Source organism: Juglans regia, chromosome 13 (assembly GCF_001411555.2).
Source record: "Juglans regia cultivar Chandler chromosome 13, Walnut 2.0, whole genome shotgun sequence".
Taxonomy (NCBI): domain Eukaryota; kingdom Viridiplantae; phylum Streptophyta; class Magnoliopsida; order Fagales; family Juglandaceae; genus Juglans; species Juglans regia.
In genome coordinates, this window is record NC_049913.1 from 15,550,159 (window position 1) to 15,568,793 (window position 18,635).

Here is an 18,635-nt window from a genome sequence, read left to right on the forward strand (position 1 = left end):
AATCACAAACCAGAGCCATGTAACTCAAGTTGGAGCTTACCTTGATTAAGCGGAGAAATTGCACAATACCGAATTACCTGCACATTGTGAAGGCTTTTGCAATTGAAATTTCCCTCATAGACCACCCATATCTGATGATGATCTCATTCTCTACATCCTCAATGGTTTGGTCTTGACTACCGTGAGATTTCTGCACCCATTAGCACTCGGGAAAAATCCTTTGCCTTTGAGGAGCTCCATGATCTCCTTGTCGGCCATGAAAGCTACTTGCGTCTTCTTGAAGCCACCACCCAGCAGCTGGTTGCAACAGCAAACTACTCCAACCGCTGCTCTGGTTCGAACACTTCGACTGGGAGGCCTAAACCAACGAGGGTCTTATAAGTCGAATGGGCCTTTTCGTTCTTCAGGCCCAGCTTGCAACAATGGTGGCGTGAATCATGATAATAGGAGGACACATAACTCCATAGGGTCGCCCAATTCGGGCCAGTGTCGCTATCAGCCCAAGTGCCAGTTTTGTGATCAAATGGGTCACACTGCAAAAAATTGTCCTCAGTTGCATATAAAAGTGTATGGACCTCACCACCAACTAGATGTATATCCCCAGAAATGTTTTATTTGATGAAAGCCAAAGCCCCATCAAGACCCACGTCACACAGGCCGAGTGCGCATAGCACCACAACGAGGTCACCTCGACATGTGAAAACCCAACATCGCCCACCCGGATAGCTGTATCCTCCTTTGCACCGATCGAGTCACCTCCTACCCAACCACAGAGAACCCACCCAATGACCACCCGATCCATGAATCAGATTTACAAACCTAAACAATTTTATTCAGTCACAAAGCACCGAATCCAACACATCATTGAACCAAGTTGTATGAGTCAAGTACTCTACAATCATCACTGGTGAAATGCTATGTCTGACGAGCTTACTAACCTAATGAGACACGTTACATGGGAGTTGGTTCCACCTCTTATGTACTGTAATCCAGTGGGTTGTAAATGGGTATTCAGGATTAAGAGAAAGGCGGGTGGGTCCATCGATCGATTCAAAGCTCAGCTTGTTATCAAGGGGTGCAATCAGCGCCCTTGGTTGGGTTACAAGGAGACATTCAGTCCTGTTGTGAAACCTACTGCTATTAGGACTATTTTGACAATTGTTGTGATGCAGAGGTGGATATTGAGACAACTTGATGTGAACAATACATTTTTGCCTTGTGAGCTTATTGAGAATGTGTACATGGTCCAGCTTCCAGGGTTCAAAGATATGTCCAATCTTGACCATGTTTGCAGGTTACACAAGGCAATTTACTATCTCAAACAGGCTCCTCGGGCGTGGTACTCTGCTTTGAAGAACACTCTTATTGATCTTGATTTTCAGAATTTAAATGCTAATTCGTCACTGTTTATCTATCGGTGTGGTTATGTTATATGACATTTTCTGGTTTATGTGGACAATTTTGTCATTACAGGCAGCGATCCCAACTTTGGCTCTTCCATCATTCACAAAGTTGGAGATCGGTTTTCTCTAAAAGACATGGGGCAGCTCCATTTTTTCTTAGGTGTGGAGGTCATCTCCACTGCAACACGTTTATTTTTATCGTAACATAAATATATTCATGACTTGTTATCCAAATCCAATATGATCGGTGCCAAGGATGTCTCTACTCCATTCTCCACCAGCACTGCACTAAAATTAGTTGATGGTACTTCTTCTGTTGATAGCACAGAATTTCACCGTGTGATTGGTGCTTTTCAATACTTGTCACTCACACGTTCGGATATCTCATTTACCGTCAACAAATTGTCTCAGTTTATGCAAAAATCAACAATCACATATTGGAATGCTGCAAAGCGACTTCTTCGCTACCTGAAGCAGACAATTTTCCATGGCATTCAGCTTTGCAAGACCACTAGTCCAGTTCTCACCACATATTCTGATGTCGATTGGGCTGGTAACTTTGATGATCGTACATCTACATTCACCTATATAAGTTTTCTTGCCTCCAATCCCATTTCTTGGAGTTCCAAGAAACAAAGAGTCGTCACTCGCTCTCGTTTACTGAGGCTGAATATAGAGCCCTTTCCAATGCTGCTTTTGAAACAATGTGCTTGCTTGCCTTGTTCAACAAGCTAGGATTTCTACTCAAGTCTCTCTGCCAACACTACTATGTGATAATTTGGGAGCAACATATCTCAGCTTCAATCCAACTCAACATTCACAGATGAAGCACATTCAGATTGATCTACACTTTGTTCGTGACAGGGTTCAACTAGGCACAATTCACGTTCGTCATGTCAACACCCAAGATTAGCTAGCGGATCTTCTCACAAAACCATTGTCAAGACAACGTAAGGACTTCTTCAAAACAAGATTGGTCTTGCCGATGGCAGTTCCATCTTGCGGGGTGTATAAAGGATGATTCCTCAAATCAAGCTCAAAATAACAAAGCTAATTCTTAGGCTAAAATCAAGGCTGTAATAGCTAGGAAATTGCACGCACAGACTTAGTCTGGTAACTTAAAAATAGACTCTGTATAATGTGTATATATGTTGTACGATTCTGTGTATGAAGTGTGTGAAAAATCTTAGTGATTTAGAGCAGTGAAAAATTCTATCAATATTAAAATTCTATCAATCAATACGTTGGTTGCCACCCAGGCAGGGCTTGGGTGGCGACTGAACCAAATAGCTTCGTCCTCTTTGACGTACTCAATATTTTGAACTTCTTAGGCAAAAACATAAGACCATCTTTCTTTACCTATGAAAACACAATAAAATGATGTCACAATCAAATTAATGAATCTCATTTAGGAAACAGAAAGACATGCTACATAGAATGAATCTCATTCATGTATCTTTGTGGCCAAACATGGAATTCACATTCTTTGCATAAATGAACATGAACCAGAAAAGTCTCAATCCCAAGCTAGAAAAATAAAATTGAGTAAATTTAGATTTCATGAATAATACACATTTTAGTTAGCAGTCATGATCCACCATAACTTTTATGTATTTAGTAATTAAGTAGTGCTTCTTCTACAATAAAACTTCCTTAAAAATCTCTCATTACAAGTCACAATTATGGGCCTCCATTATTAATAAATGTGTTTGTATCCAAATTACCTTCATCCGAGAACAAAAGAAAAAAAAGTACTGCAGCAATGTCAATCTAGGACTGCCCAACTGTATAGGCTTGTCCATAAAAGTAAGATATCATTTACGAGTCTATTAATGGTTGTGATATATTTTGTACAGCTTTGTATAAATTTTTGGAGATTTCTTATGGTATACGTAATACACTTCCTCTTAATTCATATCCATAAATTCTCAGATCACAATGGATCAGGATTTGATCATCACTATCATCTTCATCATACAATCATAGCCTCATAACCTCCAAATTTGAGGTCATTTCTCTTTATTTTTGAAAATGCTATCAAAAGACGGAAGCATGTTGAAATTTAGAACAATGATGGGTTCTTCAAAAGAAGTGACAACATGCAGGAGGTGTTCTTCTCTACTTCGCTCTGCTCACTCATCTTGTACCCACCCATAGGATCCAATATGTTAAAAGCAATTCATCCGCACTATCTAAACTCCTACTAATGCTCATGTCAAGGTGTTAGCCGTGTCTATATTCTCATCCTATGTCACGGGTGGTTGTTCAATGTTTTGCATGTACTAGATTTATTTTCAAAGTGGTTTGGCATGTACTAGATCCTCAATTAGAATTTGAATATGGATTCACCCCTTAAAATATTTGTATTAGCTGCTTAAAAATTTATTTTATTACCAAATAAATATGAAATTTAAGCTATACTTAAACTCGACTTGAGGGAGCACATGAAGCTTTTCGCCATCTAGGTTTCTTCAATTTGATTTCTAGCCAATAGAGTACTAATATGATCACACTTAGGTAGCAATTTCTGTTGGTGCAAAAAGGGCTGCAAAAGATAAAATAGTGAGAAAAAAGTTTGCTTTAAGGTGCGTTACGAATGCCGCTTTTCTTAAGACAATATTTGCCCCCACCAATAATGGTATGCATAAGGGTTACAAGCGAATTTTCCTACAAGATACAATGAAGTCCAGAAGAAGTTTGTTTGTCTAACTACGTTATGCACACACAAAATTAGACTTCGAATACCCTCAGATTTTGCTATTCAACCAAAAGATTAGAAATCTGTTCGTTGCAGAATGAATAAATCCTAATAACAAGTTTTGAAGAAATGAAAACTTTTAGGAGAGAGAGAATTTTGAAATTGCCTTCTTGAACTTTATCATCCTATAAAACTATATATAAAATTCGTAAGCCAATGAGTCTATTTATAGATGGACAAAAAATGTGAATGAAAAGTTGTAACTTTTCATTTTTTTGTAGTCTGATACAAATAGGTATATGTATTACACCTGCTGCTAACCAACACATAGGTTAGACTTAGTCCAACGATCATGCTGCTTCTCTACCTTCATCTTAGCTACTCTACGCCTTGGGCCGACTGGGCTATGCGCTCTCGTGCTGGCTAGGCCGCACACGCCTAGGCCCGTGGTAGGGGCCCATCGTTTGTAGAAATAATTAAAACTCCTCTATTAGAGGGGTGTGTCTAAAACCTCTACCATCAACATAGATAGTGGTGTTGTATCACTAAACCACTTACCAACCACAACCACCAATATGGACCCAACATTTTATAACCATGAGCAATAGCTTTATAAATTGCTTATAAACTTTTCTTACTTTCTCTCTTTCCAAAATAATTCACAACTTCCATAAATAAATTCTCAAAATATTATAATAATAAATATAATATATACGTATATTGAAAATATTTCTAACAATACCCCCACCATTTTCAAAATATATCCGGGTTAGAATGGGTAAACTTATACATAAATGAATGTGTCTTTTGGACTTGAACCTTCACATAGTGAAACTACAACAAAACTAACCAGAATGACATAGTAGACATGCTTTGAACTAGCTATTCTATATGATTAGCCATATATATCTCACTTATAAATTTTCTTCTCTCTAGGTTGTTCATAAAAGCCAACACGTGGATTAGCCTTGTGTCTATATCCTAGTTTCATGAGCACTCTAGAGACAAAGCCTAATTCGCATAGGAGACAGCACCACTTCCGACACTCATATAGATAGACTTATCGAAAATGTCTTGTAACTAAACACTTTAACATAGCCATGTTATAAGTCTATTAAGAGCTTATTGCTCAGCCTCTCCTTTTCATTACAGTACCAAGCACTTAAAACCTTAGAATGATAAATTAGTTTGAAAAACTATTTTTAATATCATAGCTCTTGCACACCACGAACATATAATGTATTTTGCTCATTGAACTCAAATCATGATATGTTCAAGAGTTGAGTGAGTTTTCATTATTGGTGATTTTATTGTTTTGGCTTTAAACTCATCCCTTTGATGTCCCACATCAAATTTCTTGCAAGTTTTTAGTTAATGGATATGTCATTTCCGACAATATCATAAAATCAATCATAATTACTCAATCTGTGAGTAATTGTCTTAATATGCATAAACTTGCCATTATATATATGACTTAGGCCCAAGCCAATATAGCCAAACTGTCACAACGCAAAGATATTGGTGGCATTGATTTTGGCCAAATCCGAGATCTCTATTAATAATTTCTTTGCCACTCTACCTTTTTGCTACAAGAAGCCAATGCTATAAACTTAGTCGTCATAGTTAAGTAAGTTATGCATGCTTGCTTCTTAAATTTCAGAAGATTACTCCTCCCCCAAGGATAAATATCCAACCACTGGTTGATTTGATCATCATGCTCAGTTCCCAACTGGCATCTATATTCCTTCTAGAACTGAAGGAAACCCGTTGTACTCAATATCATAATTTATGATATTTCTCCAATATCATAAAATGTTTTGTACAACTACCCAATTAACTTAGTTCTTTTAATGCATTATATAAACATAGCAATATATATAAAATCATATATATATATATGTCACAATTTTTTTTATTATTATTTGTTTGCATGCATATTCATAAATTAAATCATATCATTTCTAGGCTTCTAGCATTAATGTGTTCTAAATAACAATGCCATAAATAATATAAATTAAACAAAATATTAGTTTAATTATTAATATCAAGTTTGAACATGCATTCACTTAGATATCCCTTCCCCACGAAATTACTGTTTTTGGTCAATACAAATTTATCTGACTTAGAAACCAATTTAAACCCATACTTATTCAGAAGGCTACCAGATACAAGATTCTTTCTAACTTCTGGTACATGATACACATTATTGAGAGTAAGAACTCATTTTTATTGTTCCTTTGCCTCTAACTACGACAGCGGATGAGTTCCCCATGTAAAGAATATGGCCATCTTCCATTGGCTTGTACCTCTTGAATAGGCTCTTGTCTTTACAAACATGCCTTGTTGCTCCTAAGTCAATCCACCAAAAATTATCTCTTTCAAGAGTGTTAGTACCAGAGATCATGGTCTCAAAATTCTCTCTAGGACTAGAGTCATATCTTTTGTTTTTAAGAAAACGACAGTCTCTTTTGTAATGTCCTTGTTTTCCACAATAGAAGCAACTTACTCCCAGATTCTTCCGATTCTCATTTTAGAAGTGACTTTGTTTTCTTTCAAAATTATTCTTTCTCTTCCGATTTTCAAATTCAGATTCATTGGGTTGTTCGAGTTTGTGGGTCTTTCCTTCCTCTACCATGTGCATGTTGGAAGTCAAAGAGTCACGCTATTCATTAATGTCTCTAAGCCTAATCTCTTATTCTATACAAATATGTTGACCTAATTCTTCTAGAGACATTTCCTCTCTTCTATATTTCAAACTTATTTTATAATTTTTTCATGATTGAGGAAGTTTAAAAATAATGGAGGAAACCAATATGGACTCATCTATTTTCATCTTAGGTTGAGAGAATTGATTAAGAATATGAAAAATCTCATTGAATTGTTTAACAATAGGCCTAGAATCTACCATTTTATAATTGAAAAATTTTATAGCTAGAAATTGCTTACTTGTAACATCTTCTAAAAGATACTTAATTAGCCTCAAGTGCGTCTCATAGATCCTTAGTGGTTGCTTTGTTTTGGTACGCGTCAAACAATGCGTCAGATATTGTTTGATCCTTGCTCGACTTTTAGCGATTGTCTCGTCTTCATTTACAGACGGCCTATGAGTGATTAGAACATACACAACTTTTAGACTGGCCAAGAGGAAGTGCATTTTCTTTTACCAACGTCAAAAATTGGCTTCATCAAAGCGCTCAAGTTTTACAAAATCTGAAACAAACTCTCTCAAACTATACGACATTAAAAATCAAATATTGTCTTAAGATTGTTGGAGCAAAAGGGACTACAAAAGAGAAAATAGTGAGAGAAAAGTTTGCTTTATGACGCGTTACGAATGCCGCTTTTCTTAAGACAATATTCACCCCACCAATAATGGTATGCACATGGGGTACAAACGAATTTGTCTCGATACAATGAAACTTAGAACAAGTCTGTTTGTCTAACTGCGTTATGCACACACGAAATTAGATCTCGAATACTCTCAGATCTTGCTATTCAACCAAGAGATTAGAAATATATTCTCTACAGAATGAACAGATCCTAATAACAAGTTTTGAAGAAATGAAAACTTTTGAGAGAGAGAGAATTTCGAAATTGCCTTCTTGAACTCTATCATCCTATACAACTATATATAAAATTCGTAGGCCAATTGGTCTATTTATAGAGGGTCAAATGATGTGAATGAAAAGTTGTAACTTTTCATTTTTCTGTAATCTGATACAAATAGGTATATGTATTACACCTGCTGCTAACCAACACATAGGTTGGACTTAGTCCAACGGTCACGCTGCTTCTCTACCTTCCATCTCAGTTGCTCTGTGCCTTGGGCCGACTGGGCTATGCGTCCTCGTGCTGGCTAGGCCGCACACACCTAGGCCCGTGGTAGGGGCCTGCCCATCCTTTGTACAAATAATTAAACCTCCTCTATGAGAAGGGTGTGGCTCGAACCTCTACCATCAGCATAGATGGTGATGTTCAATACCACTGAGCCACTTACCAACCACAACCACTAATATGGACCCAACATTTTCTAACCATAAGCAATTGCTTATAAACTTTTCTTAATTTATCTCTTTTTAAAATAATTCACAACTTTCATAAATAAATCCTCAAAATATTATTAATAATAAATATAATATGTACATATTTTGAAAATATTTCTAACAATTTCTAGCGAATAGAGTACTACTATGATCAACTTAGGTAGAGAAGCCGCATCTGGTTGCCCCCTCTTACCCTTTTTATTCAAAAAAGAAAAAGAGTAATGATGCACAACCTTCCAACTTCCAAACACCACATTTTTTTAATATTTTTATTTTTTTTAATTTATTATTTTTAAACTAATTCAATTCTTCTATACATTATTAATATATTAAATATTTGATAAAAAAAAATTAAAAACAAATGTGGTATGTAGATGTTGTGTGAATAATAAGAAATTGTGTAAATTTTTTCAAAGAAAAAACATGTCATCCTGATGATCAGTTACTGTTAGTTACATATACACTGCAAACAATTTGTTGATGCTGAGTCAGGTGAGATTTCCCAGCACTTTTTTAGTTCTTTTTATTTATATATATTTTAGTTTTCTAAAATGATTTGAGATTTTATATTTATATTTATCTTAAAAAATGTTTAAAATGATTTCTATGTTCTTATTGTTTTTTATTCACGTGTAAGCTCTTAGAGCATCATACAGTGAGTAAAATGATAAAATACAGTGAAAATATGAGGGGAGGAATTAATTTAAGTAAATTGTAAAATACAGTGAGTAAAATGATAAAACTGAAATTGAAGAAGGAAAAAGATGCTCCAATAAAATTCAGAGGCTTATTTATTATATAGGGGAAGAGCAGCACTATACTTCCTGAATAGTTATCCCGAATATTTGTTCCAAATAGCACATTTCATTTTTTTTATTTTTTTTTATTTTTTTCATGTATTTTTTTAATCATCATAAAAAAATTTTAAAAAATAAAAAGTTTATAACATCATTAAAAAAATACTTTCTTAATCACTAAATAAAAAAAAAAATTCGGTACACATTTTCGAGACACCAACTCGAAATGTTTAGCATTTCTCATAGGGGAACTGTTAGGCACCGAAAGGTGGTCCCGAGAGTTCTCACTCCTGATGATAAGTATAAAATGTATTTTTTATTATTTTTTTCAAGTATTTTTAAATCACTTTCAACATTTTTTTAAAAAATAATAAACTCATTAAAACTATTTTCTTAACTACTAAGTAAAAAAAAAATCAGATCGGTAGAACTCTCGGGACAATTTTTCGGAAGCTTAAACATCTTCCTTTACGTAGTACGTAATCCTATACCTATTTCATTATTTTCATAATCCTATACCTATTTCATTATTTTCAAATTAAAGTATTTCATATGAATTATTTTGACCAAACAATGTTAAGTTAAAGTATTTTTGCTTAGCTTTTATGTTTGATCGAAATAATTATTTTATATTAAAAAAAGTATACACAATTAATCGAATTTATGAAGTATACAGAAATATGCAAAAGTGATATAGAGTTATATATAAATATATATATATATACACACACACACATACATACTAACAATTATATAGCGTGCAAAGCACGTTTATCTATTTGTCTAATTGAAAATGATGTGTCTAAAAAAATAATAGTGTGTAAAAATAATATGTTGTTTTAAAGAAAATTAATTAATTAATAATTTAATGAACAGGAGTAAGAAAATAAATTTTAACAAGCATCATAATGATAACAAAATATTACAGTAATATGAATAATATGAAAATTAAGAGATTTTGGATATTTTAACAATAGTTTTTTTAGCAAAATATGTAAATTGTGTAGAATTCAACCACAATACTCAATGACTCAGGAAGCACTAAACAAATACAGAATCTTTTATTTCTATATTGCTCTCACATTTTTTCTTCATTAAACGAAGTCTCTTCTATTTTGAAAACTCCAAAAATGATTTTAGTTAATTAAAAATATTATGAGATTTAAATTATATTTAAAACTCTAATTATTTATATGATTTTACTCTCTTAAAAATATTTAACAAAACTCTATCATTTATTTAATGATAAAATATTAGTATTTTATAAATTAAAATTAAATTAAAATTAAAATTTATATTTTAATTATCTATTTTAAGTTAGTTTAACTTCTATTATTGAATCAAATTTAAAGATTGAAGATGAAGGGTTGAGATTTTAAAATCTCAAACCCAAACTTTTCCCCTCATTTTTCCCTCCTCCCTCTCTCTCTTGCCTCCCTTCAGCCGCACGACCCCTCTCCCTCTCGATCTCTCTTCTTCTCGGCTCCTCCCAGCGCCACCACCAAGCCCAGTTATCGGCAACCTTCTCCACGCCGATCTCATCCCGATAGATCTCTCTCTTTCTTCCCCCGCAACAGGCTGAAGCCCGTAACCCTCTCTTCCTCTACACGGACGGGTTTCTCCCCGTAGCGCCGCCGTTAGCCACCCCTACGACACCGCACCACCAGCAGCAGCCTGCCAATCTCGTCCTCACATACCTCTCTCTCTCTCCCCCCCTTGCGGTAAGCCCGCAGCCCTCTCTCTTCTTCTACACGCACGGGTTTCTCCCTGTGCGTAGTGATTTTGTGATTTATGTGGTGATTTGTGTGGTGAATTTGTATGGTGATTTTGTGATTTGTGTGGTAATTTTTGTGATATTTGTGTGGTGATTTTATGATTTGTGTGGTGATTTTATTATGAGGATGCAGAGAGGGACGCGGGTGCACGTAGCACTGTTCATCACTGTAGCACTGTTAAGCACTATTCATTACTGTAGCACATTACCGTAGCACTGTTTAGTACTGATTATTACTGTAGCACTGTTCATTACTATTCACATTTATAGCCATTTTTAAGTTAAATGAGATATATTTTGATGGGACAGTGCTAGAGCCACTGCTGGTTGCTCCTGCTGCTCTAGCATGTGTTTTTTTATGTATTTTTTTTCAGTTGTGTTTTACATAGATTTTTTTAATACTTCTAAATATTTAAAAAAAAATTAGAATATTATTAAAAAACATTTCTTTAATCATAAAGTAAAATAAGGTATTAAAAAATATTTTTTTAATCATAAAGTAAAATAAAAAATTTTATTTTGTTATTAAGAAAGTATTTTTTAATGATATTATAAATTTTTTTATTTTTTAAAAATATTTAAAATTATTACAAAAATTTATATAAAAAATATATAAAAAATATAAAAAAATATATACTAAAGTCAGTAGTTGATGGAGGTACTAGCAGAGAGATTTACTCTTCGTTTAGAAAGTAAATCCATCTCAACTTATCTCAATTTATCATTATAATTTTTTTAAATTCTAATATAAAATATAATAAATAATTTAATTTTTTTAAATTTTAAAATAATAATAATAATAATAATAAATAATATTTTAATAATATTTTATAATCTCAATTTAACTTTAACTCAACTCAATTTAAGATTCAAAAACATTGTAAGCATTATTCATTTCGATGATTGTTTTCGGGGAAGATGAACTCTACTTGTATTTACATACTGTACTGATGCGCCAGTCACTTCCGTGGACTTTTCAGGGCGCATCTGTATCGCCATAATTACTATCTACTCACTTCTGTTCCAATTTATTACGAGGGAGATAAATAAAATAAAAATATGAAATCCTGTACGCCTCATTTCTTTTAATTTTTTTTAAATTATAAAAATATCTCTCATACTTTTTTTGTCATTTAATAAGAAGTCTGTTTATACAATCTCTAAATAAAAATTATAAATAAATTTTTTTTAAGTTAAAAGATTAAATAAAATATTATTAAAATATATTTTTTAATATTATTTTTATTTTAAAATTTAAAAAAATTAAATTATTTATTTCATTTTATACAAAAATTTATAAAAATTATAATGATGAAATAAGAAATTTTTAAAATTTTTAAAATTTTAAATTTTATTCTACGTTTAAATAGTAAAAATATTTGAGAATGTTTATAAATTGTAATAAAAAAATAATGAAAAAATAATAATATAATATTAAAAAATAATAAAAAATAATAAAATAATAAAAATAATAATAATAATAGTGTTTGCCCGTACTTGAAAACTCTGGTTAGCCAAAAATGTTTAGAGCAAACCATGCTATGTCAGATCAAGATATTGTTTAGTTATTCAAGAGATAAGATAAGAATCATAAAATCATAAATCTATGTCAGAATATAAATTTTATTTTAAAATTTTAAAAAATTAAATTATTTTTTTATATTTTATTTAAAAGTTTAAGAAAATTATAATAATTAAGTTATAATTAGATAAAAACTTAAAAATTCAAAAATTTGAAATTTAAAAATATTTATATTTAAATAATTTTTAAATTTTGAGATGAGATGAGATGGATTGAGACCATCTCTAAAATAAAATGGGACCTAAAGGTATCAAGATATCATGCTTAAATAAATAATAGTTATTATATTTTTAAATCGACGTAGATAATATATTATCCACATTATTTATATAATAAGATTTAATTTTTAATATTAGATTTTTAATTTTTTTCTAAATCAAATTGTATCATCTAATTACTTTTATGAAATAGTTTATTCACCCATGCTTATAAATAAGATTTACCATGCAATAAATAATCATTATGATGTCGCCTGAAATTTGTTGTGTCAGTAGAAAAATAAAAGAAAGATACTATGAATTAAAATTTTTAAAAAATAGATACATCATATGAAAATTGTGACATTAACATTAAACATTATGAATTCTAATGTTATTTGTATCTATTTTAATATAAAAATTACTATATATATAAAGAAATTATATAAAAAATAAATTCATAAATTGACGTGGCTTCACGTAATGCATAAGATCTATTTTATATTAAAAATAATTTTACAATCTAACATACTATATTAAATTACATTAATTTATGAACTTATGTGTGATCCTTTGTGGCTAAATATTTCTCTTTTAATAGTAAAAAAAAATGGCACAATTGTTAGACAGGATTTTCATATATGAAGCTACACCCGCTGCATAATGGTGTTCTTTCACTTGACGTGAAAATGCCTCTACTGTTGTTATTTACTTCCACCCTCTGGGTGGGGGGGAAATGAATAAAAGTACAGATAAAATACCCAAAAGATTGATTCCTCTCACTTGCACTCTGGTGGGAGGACTTTGAATCTGGATCTATCGTTACAATACGAGTAGAACATAAGCTTCCGTCTAGCCCAGTTCATTGCCTCAAGCTGCTTCTCCGATAGCCTTACAAACTCAGCTCCCTCAACTGGGTCGGAGCTAGAAACACCGGCCTTTGAACATGAAGAAACTTGCTCTGTTGGATTCAATATGCACCCACTCAGTTTCATATCTGCAAATGAAACCACAAAGGGAGCATATTTATAGTTAACTGGGTATTTTCCTCCATGAGTCGCCCACTCCGATCCATCCCAAATCGTTGCGTAGATCGACATTGGTTTTGATGGATAAACGGAAGAGAAGCCGCTGTTGCGTGGAAACTCTCTTACAGGTATGTTGTCCACCAAAAACCTGCATTCATTATATATAAATATATATATATATATATATATATTTGGGACTACTGTAAGATTCATTGGTAATCAAACTCTTAATTTCTCTGCGTGTTTGTGAATTTTGTTCTGCCTTACACTATATGATGACTATTCCAGATGATGCTGTATTGATGGTGCTGCTCTGTAGGGTCAAACCAGAAATAGAATTTCTCTTCTCTTCCGGTGCTGACACTTCCATTAGCGTAGATATTTGTTTGGAGGACCCAGTCATTTCTTTTATCATGACCAAGCAACTCGATGTCAATTTCATCATGGTTGTGAGGGGAAGTCTCTGCATTTGACAACTTCCAATTCCCCTTTTTTGTCAGTCAGTCTATCTATATGAGCTAAAAAAAATTCATGCATTTTAATTATACCATTCAACCAAGGATGAAAAGGCAGCTTACATAGAAGGCTACTACAACTCCAGGAGAGAGGCCAGATGGCAGCTTAATTGCAGCACTGAAGAATCCATAGTAATATCTGTTTTTCGAGACCATTCCGGATCCTGTAAAAATATAAACAGATGGACATTACAGAAAATTCCAATTTTAAATGCAAAGGCGTGATTTTACCAGAGGATTTGTCGAGAGCAAGGCTGGCCATGGAGGCATTACTGAGCAGCCGGATATTTGAGCCTCCAAAGAAGTTAGAAAACCCTTTATCGATGGAGACAGGAGGGAAGTAATCCGTCAAATGCGCGACTGTTGGAGGCGTGTAAGGTCTTTTAAGCGAAGAGACCACTAAAGCCATGCAAAAGATTAAGAGGCCCCTGAAGAGCATTTTCTCTTGCAAAAATGCCATGCTTTAATTTTGGTAGATGGATGAAAGGAAAAAGTGGAACAGAGTGGGCTATTTATTGGGAGGATTTGGGTTGGTTCGTGATCTTTTGCTTAGTTGTTACTAGCTGGCTCTGATCTCTGTCCTAGAATATGTATTATCTTTTTCCGCGTTGATCACTTTGGATCTTAAATGACAAGGAAATTTGAGAACATTCATGTGGGTATGATTCTGAAAAGTATGGCAGGGCCAGTGGGGCTGCCTATTAGCTACCTAGTGGCATGAACAGGACAATTAATTAATTGCAATTGAGATTGATCTGGTACCGAGAGAGAGAGAAATAGATATAGGGTGAGGCTACTATGCCGTTTAGGTATTTTATTTTTTTAATATATTTAAATATTTTAATAAAATAAAAAAAATATATCAATACGTTTAAAATTATTTTTTTAATTATTAAATAAATTTTTTTTTGACCAATTATCAAATAGGACGATCAAATAACGTGAACAAAATAATATTTTTTATAAATATAATATTCAATTTTTATGCGATGTCTATATTTTTAAAATGAGAGTAATGATAGAACAAGTTCAAGGAGTGTAAGTTTATGTTTTTTTTTTTTTAAAAAGAAGTAAATAGAAATATTTAGTCAAAAAAAATTCTATAAAATTAAATTTAAAACTGATAGGAATTGATATGGTGCACTATATATTTGATTGTAAATCTACTTTTATTATAAAGTAAACTTAACGTATTATGTAAAGTTGTATCAATCCGTAAATTTATTTTTATGAGATTTCTTTATTACTATAACACTTCTTAAAAATAAAATTTATTTTAAAAAAAAAATGAAGTAAGTTATGTCTCCTTTTTTCTCCCAAGAACATTTACACAAAAAAATATTCTCAAATTGATAAGCATAGAAGAGAATCTATACCCATTTAATGGATGGTTCTAATACACATTCTACCTCCTCTGAATATGTACTTGTAGTTAGTACCGAGCGGGGGTCCATATGTATAACTCAAAGCTGCAGATTACGTATGAGATGGGTTGGCATGGACCAAAACGAGAACAGTTGTTTTGTCTGTAATGGAGAGAGCTTGTATGCCAATATCGTTGGCTTTATATATGCAAAGAATCCACCACCATTGCCATCTGGGACTCTGGGTGTTTTGAGTGAGAGATATAAATATATATATATATATATATACACACACAGCTTTCAATTTTTATAAATATATATTATCAATTTTTTACTTTTTTTTCGATCTTGTCTAACTGTCGTCCGATAATACAAAGAGCAAAATTTATAAAATATATGTAAACAACTTTCAATCCTGATTGTGGACGGGGTTGTTAAAAGTGAAAACACCTGAAACCGACTCATCTGTCCGAGAATCTTTTTGTCTATAAAGGAAGAAAAGTTCAAAAAAAAAAAAAGAGAGAGATAGTGGCGCTGAGTCGCTGACTACAAATTGTCTCCTTCCTCTCTCTTATTTTCTTGTTCTGTTCACTCCCACAAAATGTCTGTTTCGAGTTAGTGGCCAATCTGCCAGCATCTTTTTAGCTGGCTCTGATAGTTGCTTGATATGACTGGTAACGAAACGATGGTGGCTGCCATATAATGCAAGGAAGGTCCGTGGAAGCGCTTCAACTTCAGAAGTTAGTTTGGTCATTGGTGTGTAGTAGAGTATTCTCCCAATAATTTATTATTATTTTTTACATATTTATTATTATTTAATTTCTATCATTATTTTTTTTTTTTTATAGAATATCTGAGTCATCTCACTATTTAAACGTAACCAATTTGAATCATTACAATCTTATCTTATTTATCATTACAATTTTAATATAAAATATAATAAATAATTTAAATTTTTTAAATATAAAAATAATAATAATATTAAAAAAATATTTTAATAAAATTTTATTCAACTTTTATCTTTATGCATAACCCGTATTTTGATTTTTCACTTTTAAAAAGGCTAATTGTAATATCAATAAGCTGATTAGACTTATGATACATAAATGAGTGCACAACACTTGACATTCTAAGAGCATTCACATTGGCTTGGCCAAATGAAAAAGTTAGCTAAAATTTATATAATTGATGTAAAAAATACCCCATATTGGATTGATCAAATCTAAAATAAGATGGGCTTTTGTTATAGTGGTTGGCCAAATATGGAGAACTAGAATTGATTCACTAAATATGAAAATACTAATTTCTCACTCCAAACAAACATTAAAATATTAGTTTCTCACTCTAAACAAAAATACTATTTGGTTTGTAATTAAGAAATTTAAATAGAAATTTAGATGAATTTAATCAAATATATTTTGTTATTAGCATTAAATGACTATTGAAAATATGATTTTTAATATTAATTTAATTATAATATAATTATTATTAATATTAAATTGATAGAATTATAAAATGTGATACAAATAAATTAAATAAAAAAGTATTAATTTAATAATATTTTATTATTATATATTTTCATCCTCTATATCAACTAGGAGTGGGAGTCGACTACTCGCATAAGATGTAGCTGCTCTAGATGTAGATGCCCTAGATGTAGCTGCCCTAAATGTGGGTCTAAGGGTGGAAGTACCCACCAGTGTAGGAGTTGTAGCATTGACATCCGCCACATCCCCTTGTGGACGATCATCTCCACTACGTCTAGGATCCATATCACAATCAATGATGGTGAAAAAATAAATTATAACCAAAAAATTAGTTTAAAAATAAACTAGGCTATATTAAAAATTTATATCAACGCAAAGATATAGGACATGTATTATTGTATCATAAAGTATTCCAAAACATTACTAATTTAAGCATATGTGGCAAAAGATAGAATTTATACAACTGGAAGGGACTCAAAGGTAAGAACTAAGAAGTAGTCACTCATGTTTTAAAATTTAACAAGCAGATGGGAAAAAATATTCTTTAGCAATAATAAGCTGCATGCATGTCGCATGATAACAGCCAGTGCTTGATTAATTAGCAACAATATATTGCTAATATGTTTTTAAAAATTAATAAAAGCAGTGAGTTTTACTATATTTTCCTATGAGTTATCTAAAGATAAAGTTATTCCTTTTAGAACAATAAAGTAATACTCATGATGAACTTATTACAGGAAATGGACCTAATATACAATTTGAGAGGCCATATGGAACAACTCTATCAAGAGATGTCTGAGCTAAGAAAATCAATAAAGACTTGCAAATGATAATGAAAAAATCCATTAAGCAGGAGGTTCATTCAGGTTTGATTTTCTTATTGATTTTCTTAGCTCAGGCATCCCATCCTAATAAGGCGACATTTGTGGTTTTTTTAGTTTTAATTAAAAGCAGGTAAGTTTTGAGTGCAATTCCCGGTCAAAGCCCATGTCCAGAAATGCATCTACTTAGTTAGTTAGTTAGTTTGTTTATTTTTCAAACCTCAATAAAAACATATAACACCACCACAAATAAATGGAGCAACTCCAACTAAACTATTTGGTTTGAGAACATACAAGTTGAGACTTGAGAGTAAACATCTATCAAACCTTGAAATATACTAATTGACAAGGATAATCCAAACAATAAACCACATAAACAGTGTCACAACATTTTAATGCTCCATATTGCATACCAAGATTTTAAAGTTACTTGATACAATAAATTGAAGAAGCAAGTTCCAAAAGCATCTCAACCTCATGATCCATTCCATGCAAATAATAATTAAATAACAGGGTAATTAAAACTTATTTAACATTTAATATCATATGAGAGACAAAGCATACGGTAATAAATATTGTAATATCTATTTTAATTTCTTGATGTTTGATCTACGTACACCCAATGAAAAGCTCCGTATATATTTTATGTTAACAACAGAGAGCTCATTTCTTGATTCAAATAGCCCATTTACATCTCTTGATTCTCTTGCACATTTTATCAAATACATTGCATGCATACAACACAACTTATAAACACAACATACAATTCATTAAACATATTTTCTTACTACAAATTTACAAAATCAATTCACAAGAATCAAAACAAAATACCAATTCATAAGAGACGTGCTGTAGAAAATTAAATTGCTTGAATGAAATTTAGGGCTCGGAACCCCTCATTCTCACTGTAGGCAGAAGCTGAACGG

General features: G+C 32.1%; 1 protein-coding gene across 1 annotated transcript; it reads right to left on the reverse strand.

Annotated features, from left to right (window-relative positions):
• Positions 1-13,172: 13,172 nt before the first annotated feature.
• On the reverse strand, positions 13,173-14,620 carry LOC108980976 (probable xyloglucan endotransglucosylase/hydrolase protein 33). The gene is made up of 4 exons (XM_018952046.2): positions 14,269-14,620; positions 14,101-14,201; positions 13,790-13,998; positions 13,173-13,670 (listed from the first exon to the last, which is right to left on the reverse strand). Exons 1-4 carry the CDS (start codon positions 14,495-14,497, stop codon positions 13,274-13,276), a joined length of 936 nt encoding a protein of 311 aa, XP_018807591.1. The 5' UTR covers positions 14,498-14,620; the 3' UTR covers positions 13,173-13,273.
• Positions 14,621-18,635: the final 4,015 nt, after the last annotated feature.